Below are 12,772 nucleotides of genomic sequence, written 5' to 3'. Positions count from 1 at the left end.
TTTCACATATAGTTTAAATTCATTTAAAAAAACAACAAATTTGGGAGATGATTTCACAATTCTACATTTGTGAATGAAGAATTTAGCTAGACATACGATTGTATTAATACAGAGCTCATCATTCTTGTTTTTCAAAATCAATCCAAACGTTATGTCATCACTAGAGAAAGAGGTTGGGAATTGCAAAATGTCTGAATCACATTACATGAGAAAATGTCTGAATCACATTACATGAGAAAAACACATGGTCCGTAGTTTCAACATCATTTTCACAGAATGTACATGTATTATCCTCTATACCAAAGCGAATATTCAGTAAATCTTTAGAGGGGTAAATATTATTCATTACTTTAAAGTGTGTTTCTTTCACTTTGGGAGGTATAGGAAGAGTTAAATACATTGTTCTTAGTTTAATGATTGAATCTTTATCAAATTTTTGTAGGATGTTATTTTTATTTTGGCTTTCAGAGATAATCAATAAAACATTTTCTAACAAAGTGGTTAGTGCATTTTTTATCCAGAATATAGATCCCTTGAATTGATAGTGGGGCCAATTGTGGTTGTATCGTATAATATGTCAAAATGCTTCTTGTTAGAAGGACAAAAGCTTGGGGTAGTGCTTTATTTAATGTAAAAAAATCAGATTTTGAAGGTTTGAAATTATGTTTGATGCAAAATTGTTCATAATTAAAAAATTGTCCGTTGGTATCCATTAAGTCGGCCATGGACCATATATTTCTCCCATATGGGACACAATATGACCTTTGAAATTATTTAGGACGATGGCGACACCTGCTGACCTTGAAGTGCCATGGCTAAAGTAAGCTTCATCACCCCATTGTTTAGACCAAAATATAACATCAACCTTAGAATGTGTTTCCTGCAAAAAAAATTTATTTGATTTCTTCCCTTTACAAAATAAAAAAATACTTTTTCTTTTTGTCATGTCTCTTAAGCCCCTTGCATTAACAGAAATTAGAGAAATGTTCGGATGGCAGCTGTCGCTAATACCCGGAAATTGGAGGAGGCTGCCGGCGGCAACAAGACAAATAAATAATTATATACACTTATGATTATGTTTAATACTTTAAGTATAAAGGTCAGTATTGTAGATTATTTGATTTAAAATATTGATCAAATATAAACAAAGAAATAAGATCATTTTGCTAAACGTTAATTTCCAGCTGAATGTTTATGCATGCATGTATCATTGTTTGTGTGAAATAAAACAATTTATATTTATATATGAGAGTGGCACTTACTGGGTGTATGTTGTATATTTATTATAGGCTATATACACAAATGACTGAAAAGAGAGAAGTCTCAGAGACCTTTATTTAAAATCATAATTTGCGGTTATATTTGTAGTATTTCAAGAAACAACTATATATATATATATATATATCTATCGATCTTATAAAGTAGCTGTTAAATTTGTAACTGGGTTAGTAAGTAGTCAAAGTCAGTGCTTTACAATGTAAACCGTATAAAATATATCCAGTAAGCAAGCAGACTAAAATATCAATCAGAATCACTAACAACAATCCGGAGGTATTTTCAAGACTCTTAGATCAGAACTGATGAGGTATACAGAGTTACTTCTCCAGCATCTTGCAACAATCACTGTAAAACCCAGGGTGGATGTGCATCTCTCCTCATTTTCCTCTTGCAACATGGTCAAGTCAAGCATCGTTTATTTATATAGTGCTTTTAATAATACAGATCAAAGCAAAGCAACTTTACAATATTAAATAGGAAAATAGTGTGTCAGTCAATAATGCAGAAGGACATTAGTAAACTCAGTTTGTAGTCGGTTTAAAAGGCAGTTTATCATTCAGTTCAGTGATGTCATCCTTCAGCTCGGTTCAGTTTAAATAGTATCTGTGGAGTCATTTGCAATAATGTCAATGATATCACTGTAAATGAAGTGACCACAACGAAGCAAGCCAGAGGCGACAAGGAACCAAAACTCCACCGGTGACAAAATGGAGAAAAAAAAACAAGGTCTTTACAGGGCATCAGTAATGTTTTTTTTTTTCCTCTAAATGCATGTTTACAAAAGCTACTTCAATGTTCTAAATTTAACTACAGCCTAATCCTGGCTTAATCCAAGCCCTGTCTGTGAAACTAGACCTAAAAGTTATAAGGAATTATGAACCGGTCCATTATATTTTGTATAGATAATTAAAAAAAAAGAAAAGAAAAAAAATTGTTTTGCATTCACATGCTTACAACTTCAACTGGTACACAGAACAGTTATGCACATGCATAGTATTAGAGAAAACACACCTCAATAGTGCAAAAAAAAAAAAAAAAGAACTCTTAAGTTAATGTATATCACACAATCTCCTGAAAGACTTAACATGCAAAAATATATGGTTAGTGTTGCAAATTTATCTTCTATCATTCCAGTCAAACAACATTCTTTTATATTATTCAATAGACTGTTAACACGCTAACAAACGTTAATATTTAATGGTACGTCAAACGTAATTTGAAGTTAATGGTAGGCCCCTAACAAGGTACACAAACAACGTTGCTACCACTAATTAGATTTCATTGAACAATTAAACCAAAATAGGCACCAAGTCTACCAAGTCGTTCACCAAGATAACAATTAAAATCAAACTTACAACGCAAAAAAACATTAATTACTCCGATGACCAATTTCCGAACTTACCGTTTGATCAATCGCAACCATTACTGAAGCGTTTGGGTGCAGTTATATCTGATTGTTTGCGCCCACGTTGGTCGATACTGATTGGCTCCCACCGAATGGCAGGTCCCGCCTACCATCCGGCTGCCAATTACTGCCTTCCGGCTGTCAATGGCAGCCACTTCCTGCTGCTAGCTGCCGATTTTTTATCTGAACCCCTGCTGTATCGATCCCATAGACAGTAAAAGAAATGGACACAGCGACCCCATTGGAACTCAATTGAGACAAATGAAGCCCAGTTTTAGCGTTTTTTAGCACTTCCGTTTCTGACGCGCAGACTCAAACGGAGATTGACGACGTCAGCAACCTGTCTGCCAGATGTAAATCTTCTAGTAGCTGTGTGTGCAAACTGCCATCGTTAATCTTGCAGAGACGGCGAGCTTGAGCGGGGAGTTCTTTGTCGTGAGTGAGCAGGAGTAAGTATTCTGATTAATTATTTTGTATAGTATTTTAAAATGTAACGCCAGTACGCCATATTAAGTTAATTGCCTGCGAGCTTCTCCTCCTGTCTGTACGGTAATGCGACAGAGAGCCCAGTGGTTATGACGCAATCGTTAGCCTATTTTTTACAAAAACTGTTTATACGGGGCCATAATGTAACATAGAAGGTAATGGAGCCCTTTATACATTGTCGTGTATCTTTAGAAATAAATAATGGACAAACAGAGTCTTTAAACGCCTCAGATGTAAAGTTATTCGCTGTCAAAGTGACGCCAAAATGAATGGGAGTCAATGGGAATGCTAACGCAAGTGAAGTTCTGCTAAAAGATGGCAGCCCCCACCCGACTTCAACTTCCGGTCGAGTTCCTTGCCCCTTGATCGATCCTCGAAACCACGAAGAGCAGCGCAGTGATTGGCTGGTGACAAGACAGCAACGTAATGACATCATAGAATTAAAAAAGACACCTGTCGAAAAACTTGACAAATTTCGAGACTTTTATAAGGAAACAGCCAAGCGAACAAAACTACGTAGATGTTATAATAGATAAATGAAATGTGCACTGTTTTTGTTTTATTTACATTTTTTACATGATTCCCAATTATTTATATTCACGATTTCTAATATTTGTACAGGCTTTACATTTTTATTTAATTACCAATTCATTTAATCGGATATCTGAACATTTTTGTTACGTGACAGCATTAATTAAAGTTTCTTAAGGTTCAAAATCATGTTATCTGATCTCCTGGTTTAGGTTTAGGGACCATAAAATATAATCCAAGAACATACCAAATCTTCAGCAATCAAATCCAGCTAGGAACGAACTACAGACTGAGCACTGAATCCATAGGCATGAATGTAAAATCTTCCCTTTTTATAAAAGGATAAATATTTTTCTAAAGATCTTATACTTACTGAGAAAAGTTCAAGGAAACCTAAATGTATGTCCAGTTGCTTAAAATGTCTTTACACACACTAACGGTGTAAATAGTGTCTGTTTGCTCAATGACATAAACTATCCTGGTGTTGGTAAATTCCCCTTTTGTTAAAATATTATTGTTCCCCCTCATTTTAGCCCACCCCTGTATACATTAAAAGTTTATGCATGTGCAAAAACAACAAGGTGAAAAAAAAACGTATAGGCTACTTAATGATTTAGGCTAAAAGTATGTACAAGCTATCCAACAGAGCAGCTGTTAAGAGAGACTGACAAAAAAAGAAGGGATATATAGATATTTTAGACTTGCTTGCATGTTTATTTTCATTGAATCAGTGCTGTAATGCTAAATTAATGTTATTTGTATAATGTGAAATATAGGGATGAGGTAAGTAATTTGATCAAGTGGTGCCGAAAAAATAATTTGTCCCTGAATGTGGGGAAAACTAAGGAGATCATCATAGATTTTAGAAGAAATAAACCCACACATACACCTGTCTACATCAATAACTCTGCAGTTGAAATTGTTAATACTTTTAAGTTTTTAGGCATTCATATTTCAGACTCCCTTTCATGGTCTTTCCACATCACCTGTGCCATTAAGAAGGCACACCAGAGACTTTACTTCTTGAGGTGTCTTAAGAAATATGGTATGTCTCAAAATATTTTAAAGAAATTTTACCGTTGTACAATTGAGAGTATACTGACAGGTAATATTACAGTGTGGTTTGGAAGGGCTACTTCAAGTGAATTGAATCTTCTGACGAAGGTGGTTAAAACCGCATCAAAAATTATTGGGGTTCCACTGGAATCACTACAGGATATTTATTGGAAACGCAGCACTGGGAAGGCACTGAGAATTATACAGGATCTTAGTCATCCGGCACATAGCCTCTTCTCCCAACTCCCATCAGGGAGACGTTGGCAAAGCATCCCAACACGTATGTCACGTTTTAGGGACAGTTTTTATCCACAGGCCGTAAGGCTACTGAACGATAGTGTAAGAGGAAGGAGGGCTGAGGTTTGAGAGTATGTTTTTTTATTTTATTTTTATTTTATTTTATTCTATTCTATCTTATTATTGACTGGTGCTGAGAGAGTGCTGAGGCACATTGTATTTCATTGCTGTGGTACTCTGTACGAATATGCATATGACAATAAAACTGAACTGAACTGAACTGAACTGGAAATGGTTTGTAAATCAGTCAAAGAATGTGTCTTATGAAGATCACAGATACAGTGATAAAGGCATAGTTTAACAAAAAATGGCAATTCTGTAATCACTTAATCATTGTTAAAAAAATTCCATATATAATATGTTAATATTTCAAATTTTTCATTAAACAAACATACCTCAAAATACCGATTTGTGAATACAGAATATACTTAGTTACGTCTTTGACGTGTATTAACGACAGTTTTGTATTAAAATGAGTTTGTTGAACTGTAGGGGGTGTGGATGTCTTTGGATGTCACAGATCTCGTGTTATTGTACTCTATCGATGATTGGCTGCATGGGTTTCCTCTTCCGCATTCATCGCTTTAACCTAAAGTCTTCAAATCTGCACGAATAAATCCGTGATTAATAAACTACAGGTATGTGAAACGCACATCTTTACACATGACAGCAAATATTAGTGTTTATAAGCTTCTAGATGATCAGAATCAGAATGAGCTTTATTGCCAGGTATGTTGTTTTCGTGACAGAAGCTCCGCAGTGCAACATAATGACAGCGACAAAACAAACAACACAATTAGGAATAAAAAATACAAATACAAATTATTATAGTATGCTTGACTGACTGCGCTCTTGGTCAGTTTTTTCAAACTAATTTCCTTTCGATTTCTATTAAAGTCGACGTGTTCCTATAGTATAGCATAGTATGTATAGTATAGTACAGATAGTATATGTGAAAGAACTTACATAAATACAACAAGTGACAACTTGCCCCAATATTATACTATAAAATGTGCCCTTATTATCGTAGATCAGCAGTTACAGTGTACTTTGACTATGACTTTACTTCCTCTAAATGATTAAGAATGCAATAATTTTTATAAAAGCAGTATGTTAATGTGGTTTTGCTTTTTTTTTTTTAGCAACTTTACAGGAACTGAAGAAAAACAATGGAACATCAGCGTAAGTTTTGCGTTCACTCCAACTTAAATGCACAACATTTAAAATAATATTGACTCAGATTAAATTTGCTTTATCTAATGTGGCTTACTGGTTGATTTGATGTTTGGTTACCAAGTACTGAAGGTGAGAAAAGGTGGAAATCTGTCTTTGCTAGCTGGGTGATATTTCATATTTCCGCAGATGCTGAGTTCGTGGACACACACTATGAAACTCTCCTTCAGATAGTTACATCTGTGATGCCCATCGCCGATAAGCTGTATGAAAGCAAAAAGCTTACCTGGCAAGCTTATTCGAAGATCACAAAGGCCACATCTAAAAAAAACCAAATGAGAGAGCTCCTAAACACTGTGAAATCTGGAGGACCTGCCGTAAAATCTGCTTTTTACAAAGTACTGCAAGAAATCAAGCCTGATGTCATTCAAGAACTTGAAGGTAAAGCAAGATTGGGAGGAAAAAATGAACAAAGCAAAGTACTTAATCCTTATGTATTTTCAGCTTTTATCTTAAATTGATTTTGCAGGGCCATCATCACCGACAGATCATGAAAAACAGGTCACTGAGAACACTATCATCAGGTGGAACCTATCCTCAATAAAGTACAAGAGTCAAATAAAGGAGCTCTTGATTGATTCCTCCAGGAAAAAAGTCGGGAACCTTTATTTTTCTAGAAACAATAAATACATTATTGGCTCTGGAGGAAGTGGGACAGTGTATCTCGGCATGAAGGAAGATGGCACTGAGGTAGCCATTAAACGAATAACCAAGGACCAACAGAAAAGCAAATGCTTTGAAAATGAACTAAAGCATCTACGAGATTTGAATCTTGAGAGCAAGAACATTGTCAGGTACGTGGACTTAGCTGAGGATGAAGACTTTTATTATCTTGCACTACAGCTTTGTGAATATGATATGGAGGATTACATGGAAAATCTTCGTCAGCAAGAACAAAAAGACAAAGACGCCACTTTGAGAAAAATAGTGAAGGAGATTCTTCTAGGCCTTCAAGTGCTTCACCGTGCTGATGTGATACATCGCGATATAAAGCCTGGAAATGTTTTGATAGGTATTAAAAATAAGTTTAATTTCTGCTTTTGTAGCTTCACAGGTTACGGAGCCTCACACATGACATGCAAGAAAAAATAAATAAATCGTGTGCATGATTTACTTATTCGTTCCCTCAATTTACAAAAAAACGTGCACACGATTACTATTTAATTCCCTCGATTTGCTAAATCGTGCGCTCAATTAACTAATTCGTTCTCTCGTTTTATAAATCAAGCATCATGCACACGATTTAGCCGGCTATTTTTTTTTTCCTGCATGCCATGTGCGGAGCTCCGTAACAAGGGATTCATCAAAGTAATGTTACACTTTGTATTTAAGGAGACTTAAAACTCTGTAACATACTCTCACCAGATTCAGGAAAAAATGCGAGGCTGGCCGACTTTGGCTTAAGTCGCAAACTGGAGGAGGGCAGAAGCACAGTGCATACTGCTAGAGCTGGCACACAAGGATGGGAAGCTACCGAGATCCTGAACCAAAAAGATGCAGTTTACAAGAAGAGCTCAGACATCCAGGTTTTTGTGAAATGTCATGAATCAGCTAAAGAGATCTTCTAGCTGTAGGATATATGAGTCTTTCAAACTCTTGAAAATGCCATTTCTTTATTAAACATTACTAATAAAATGCCACGTGAGACTGGTTCCAGAGTTCAACCTTCTTTATCAGCTCTTTGTATTGTCTCTCTCTCTCTCTCTCTCTGTCCTGCGGCCAGCATGTGTTTGACGGGCTGCTCTGTTTATTACAGGTTGCTGGGATGTTAGTGTACTACATCCTCTCTGACGGGAAACATCCTTTCGGGGACGTAAAGGATCGTGAGGAGAACATCAAGAAAGGGCAATACTCTCTTGAAGATTTACAAGATATAGTAGCAAAGGATCTCATAGAATGGATGATCAACATTGAGCCAGCAGAGAGACTGACCATTGATGAGGTCCTACGACACCCTTATTTCTGGGATAATGACAGGTGAGTAGTAAATGCAGGTGTCTTTCATAGTTTTTATCACTGTGAAGGTTTGTTAATCTAGTGTTGCATCTTTCTGAAGGAATATTTCACAGTCGTGGCTATATTTATGTTTTTTTCCCATGCATATCGTGTGTGTTGTCTTTAAAGTGCACTTTCTGAATGTACTCCCTTGTTCTGTTGTTGAACTGACCTGCTGAGTGCTTGCACTTTTTTTTTTTTTTTTTCTTTCCTTCAGCAAAGACACAGTCCTTAGGAAGCTGGGTGATAGGCCTGAAATCCAGAACTACGAGACTTTAGCAAAACTTCGCAAACTCTACATAGAAAAAGGACTCACAGAGGAAACAGAGGCGACAGCAGCGCTGACCATTGTTGAGGCCTTCAGTGAACTGAAAATAGAGAATGAAAAGAAGTACGTTTTAAGTCTCTTCTGTTCACCAAGGCTGCATTTATTTGGTCAGAAATACAGTAAAAGCAGTAATATTATGAAATATTACAATTTAAAATAAATGTTTACTATTTGAATATATTGTAAAATGTAGTTTATTCCTGAATTTTCAGCATCATTACTCCAGTCTTCAGTGTCACATGATCCTTCAGAAATCATCATAAATAATATTAATATCAATGATAAAAACAGTTGTGCTGCTTTTATTTGAATGGAAACCATAATAAACTACCATTCAAAAGTTTAGGAAATCAAAACAGTTATTTAAAAACAATATTCCACACAATTAAAGTTTTTATTGTATTTTTGATCAAATAAATGCATCCCTTTTAAGCATAAGAGACTTCTTTCAAAAAACAGTTTTGAAAATCTTAATTATTCCAAACCTTTGACCAGTAGTGCACGTATTATTAAATTAATTTTATTTTACATAACAGTTCTCATGAAATGTGGATCATTTTTCATCCTTTAGGCAAAATGACATTGTTACAATAGTGGGTGAGGATTTAAAAAACCTTTGGAAGCTCTTCAACGCTGCAGAGAAGGTCACAGAGGGAAAATGCTTTTCTAATTGGCAATCAGAGGTGAGTAAAACAGTAAAACAGCCAGACTCACCTCAACACATCACGGGAGCCTTCCTCTCCTTGCTTTGTACATTATCTTGGTTTATTCAGCAGTGTTGGGACTGCTAACAGTGTTACACACTAGACAATCTGTGCTAGCCAAATGCCATAAACATTGTATTTTTTTTATGTGCAGCTTTCAGAAATATGGAAAGACATTAACAAAAAGCTTCCAGAGGACATTCTTGGCCTGCTGCGTGTTTTGCGCAACAAATTGGTGCATGCGTGAGTGATAAAAAATGTTCATCCAGATCTCAGTTAGATCTCTGTTTCTGTCATTTGACCCTTTTACTTGTTTCAGTTCGCATTCATTAAAGGGGGGGTGAAATGCTATTTCATGCATACTGAGTTTTTTACACTGTTAAAGAGTTGGATTCCCATGCTAAACATGGACAAAGTTTCAAAAATTAAGTTGTACGTTTGAAGGAGTATTTTTGTTCCAAAAATACTCCTTCCGGTTTGTCACAAGTTTCGGAAAGTTTTTTTCGAGTATGGCTCTGTGTGACGTTAGATGGAGCAGATTTTCCTTATATGGGTCCTGAGGCACTTCTGCCGGAAGAGCGCGCGCTCCCGTATAGCAAGGCTGAGCACAGACATTTCACTGATCAGAGCGAGAGCGTCGCGAAATGTCACAAAAGAAGTGTGTTTTTGGTTGCCAGGGCAAGACAACCCTGCACAGATTACCAAAAAAAAAAAAAAAGCATTAAGGGACCAGTGGATGGAGTTTATTTTTACAGAGCATCAACGGAGTTGTGCAAGTGTTTGTGTTTGTTCCCTGCATTTCGAAGATGCTTGTTTTACAAACAAGGCCCAGTTTGACGCCGGATTTGCACATCGTTTATTTCTGAAGGATAATGCAGTCCCAACGAAAAAGGGTCATGATCATCTGTTGGAACCGCATGCGGTGAGTAAAACTGCTTAAAATATCTCTGCCTCCTTGTTAGTGCGTCCCCTCCCATGCCGGAGACCCGGGTTCGAGCCCCGCTCGGAGCGAGTCGTTGCTGCTGCTGCTCTCTTTCAGTTTCAGCCTCGGGATCTGATTCTGGATCATAAATAAACGGCTGAATCTGACTGTTAGCCATGGTTTGTTTTGGATGATGTTGTTTCCCTCACGGTCACAGCTTCCAAACGCTCTCAACGCAAAAGCCTACTGGCGCTCTTGATTCTTTAGCTCCGCCCACACGTCACGCCTCCAGTCGGTCGTGTTTTTCTGGGAAAAATCGGTACAGACTATCTTTCTCTTATGAATATAATAAAACTAAAGACTTTTTGGAGTTATGAAGGATGCAGTACTACTCTATAGGTACTCAAGATTAACAGGATATTGAGTGAAAACGAGCATTTCATCCCCCCTTTAATATGGGAATGTAGGTAGTCAAGTGTTGATGCATTTATTTTTGTGACTGTAATGCTTCTGTTCTGACTTGCAATTAATTCATTCTGTCTCTTTTGTTTCTAACAGAAATGTTGGAAATGAGTTTGAAAAGAAGAAGATTTTTGACCTCTTCCCGGACTTTTTCATCAGTTTACACAGAGTGGCTAAAATCTTGAGCTGGAAATACTGAAGATGCTGAGAGAACATCACAACACGGCATGACTACAGTTTTCACCGTCGACATAAAACTTCTCGCTATTTTAGATGGAGCAGTTATTATTGTCAACCATTTTAAGCACTGTTCTCAGAACTCACTTAACTTCACTCCTACATGAATCACAGATTAAATCTACTTTTTTAATTATTATTTTAATTTCTTTTTTTTTTTTTTCTTGGAGCTCACACCTCCCTAAAACAAGTCTCAGACACCAGTGTCTTTTCTATTTTGTAATGTAAATAATAAATATATTTACATAAACAGCATGTATTCCGAGAGTTTCATTTCTAATCTTCAGTTTTATTGTGTTGAGTTATTCTCTTTTACAGTTTTGCATGCAATTATATAGCATAGTTTGTATCACTTAGTTCTTCCGTTAGTATATCAGGTCTATTAGGATATTAGGTAGAATCAATAAATTATTATTTACTGCCGTTTTGTGAAAAATAGGCTATGTAATATCATCAGTTAAGTCAGTTACCACCCACCGTGACACACACAAATACACACACCCCTCACAGAAAACTGCATTTTTACATTTTATATATATATATATATATATTAGTATTCATGCAGAGTCCCTACCTGGATAGAAAAACACGACTGTGTGTGTGTGTGCTGGTATATTTGGTTTATGAGGACACAAATGTGACCCTCTCTCTCTGTCTCTGTGTGTCTGTGAAATGCAGTCTAAAGTCTTAAATTTGCATTGATTTTTTATGATATAAAAAAATTGCCAGTGGTTTTCTGTAAGGAGGAGGTTTAGGGCAAAAGAAAATAGTTTGTACAGTATAATGTGGCGATTTATCGTCGTATACATAGAAACTTTGCCAACAATAGTAAACAGTAAAATAGTCATTCGACTCAATGCCGGTAAAATGCCGGTTTCATTAATTTTCTTTCTTCCCTGTTTCATTTAAAGCTGCAGTAGGTAACTTTTATAAAAATGTATTTTTTTTTTTTACATATTTTTAAAACCTGTCATTATGTCCTATCTGTGAAAAAAAATCAAGCTCCTCTGGCTCCTCCCAGTCGTCCTATTGCCATTTGCAGAAAGTCATCCGCTCCCCGTAAGAAACAACCAATCAGAGCTGCGGTCCGTAACTTTGTTTGTGTTCAAAATGTAGAAAAATGTATATAATAAGCGAGTACACCATGAATCCATTTTCCAAACCGTGTTTTTAGCCTGTCCTGAATCACTAGGGTACACCTATAATAAGTGTTTATATTCAGACTATTTTAGATAAAAGGAAATATTGATGTCAAAATTAAATGATCAAAATCAGAGGGGAAGAGTTTAGTGTGGAAAAAGATAATGGAAAAATGGCAGCAACAGTGGGATAATGAAATCAAAGGGAGACATCTGTACATGATACAAAATAGGATAGGTATGGAAAGTAAGAAAGGGGGGAATAGGACGGAACAAGTCATAATGAACAGACTGAGGATTGGACATTGCAAGTTAAACAAAACTCTTCATATTATAGGAAAACACCCAACAGGATTATGTGATGAATGTCAGGAGGAGGAAACAATTAATCACATCTTTATATCATGCAAGAAATATATTAGAAAGGCAAGAGTTTAAGAATCAGCTACGGAAAATAGGTATTAGAATATAATGTAAATAATACAGTAACATATGGAAATAATGACCAAGGCCGGAGATATTTGTTTAATTTTCTAAGGAGAACTGGACTGAAAAGACGAGTAAATAATAAATAAATATATAAATAAAAGTGAGGAAGCTAGCGTGAGACAACAGATGGCAGTAATGCAACACTTTGGATGCCAACTGCCATAAAAATCCAGTGAAGAAGAAGAAGACTATTTTAGATTGCTTCGGGGG

At 36.1% G+C, this 12,772-nt stretch overlaps 1 protein-coding gene across 1 annotated transcript; it reads left to right on the top strand.

Moving 5' to 3' along the window:
• Positions 1 to 5,567: 5,567 nt before the first annotated feature.
• LOC127954496 (probable serine/threonine-protein kinase ireA) lies at positions 5,568 to 11,186 on the top strand. Its single transcript, XM_052553386.1, has 10 exons — positions 5,568 to 5,691; positions 6,196 to 6,235; positions 6,416 to 6,667; positions 6,756 to 7,298; positions 7,652 to 7,812; positions 8,043 to 8,263; positions 8,499 to 8,672; positions 9,181 to 9,292; positions 9,468 to 9,556; positions 10,794 to 11,186. The coding sequence occupies exons 2-10, from the start codon at positions 6,223 to 6,225 to the stop codon at positions 10,894 to 10,896; spliced, it is 1,668 nt and encodes a 555-aa protein (XP_052409346.1). The 5' UTR covers positions 5,568 to 5,691; positions 6,196 to 6,222; the 3' UTR covers positions 10,897 to 11,186.
• Positions 11,187 to 12,772: the final 1,586 nt, after the last annotated feature.

The sequence above is a fragment of the Carassius gibelio genome, chromosome A3, assembly GCF_023724105.1.
Source record: "Carassius gibelio isolate Cgi1373 ecotype wild population from Czech Republic chromosome A3, carGib1.2-hapl.c, whole genome shotgun sequence".
In the NCBI taxonomy this organism is placed as follows: domain Eukaryota; kingdom Metazoa; phylum Chordata; class Actinopteri; order Cypriniformes; family Cyprinidae; genus Carassius; species Carassius gibelio.
The sequence above is the reverse complement of the archived record's forward strand: the minus strand, read 5'-3'. Positions and strand labels throughout refer to the sequence as shown.

Coding starts and splice junctions, on each gene's coding strand:
- LOC127954496 (XM_052553386.1), top strand. Junction 6,668..6,755: donor TGTCATTCAAGAACTTGAAG/GTAAAGCAAGAT, acceptor TTGATTTTGCAG/GGCCATCATCACCGACAGAT. Junction 8,264..8,498: donor TATTTCTGGGATAATGACAG/GTGAGTAGTAAA, acceptor TCTTTCCTTCAG/CAAAGACACAGTCCTTAGGA.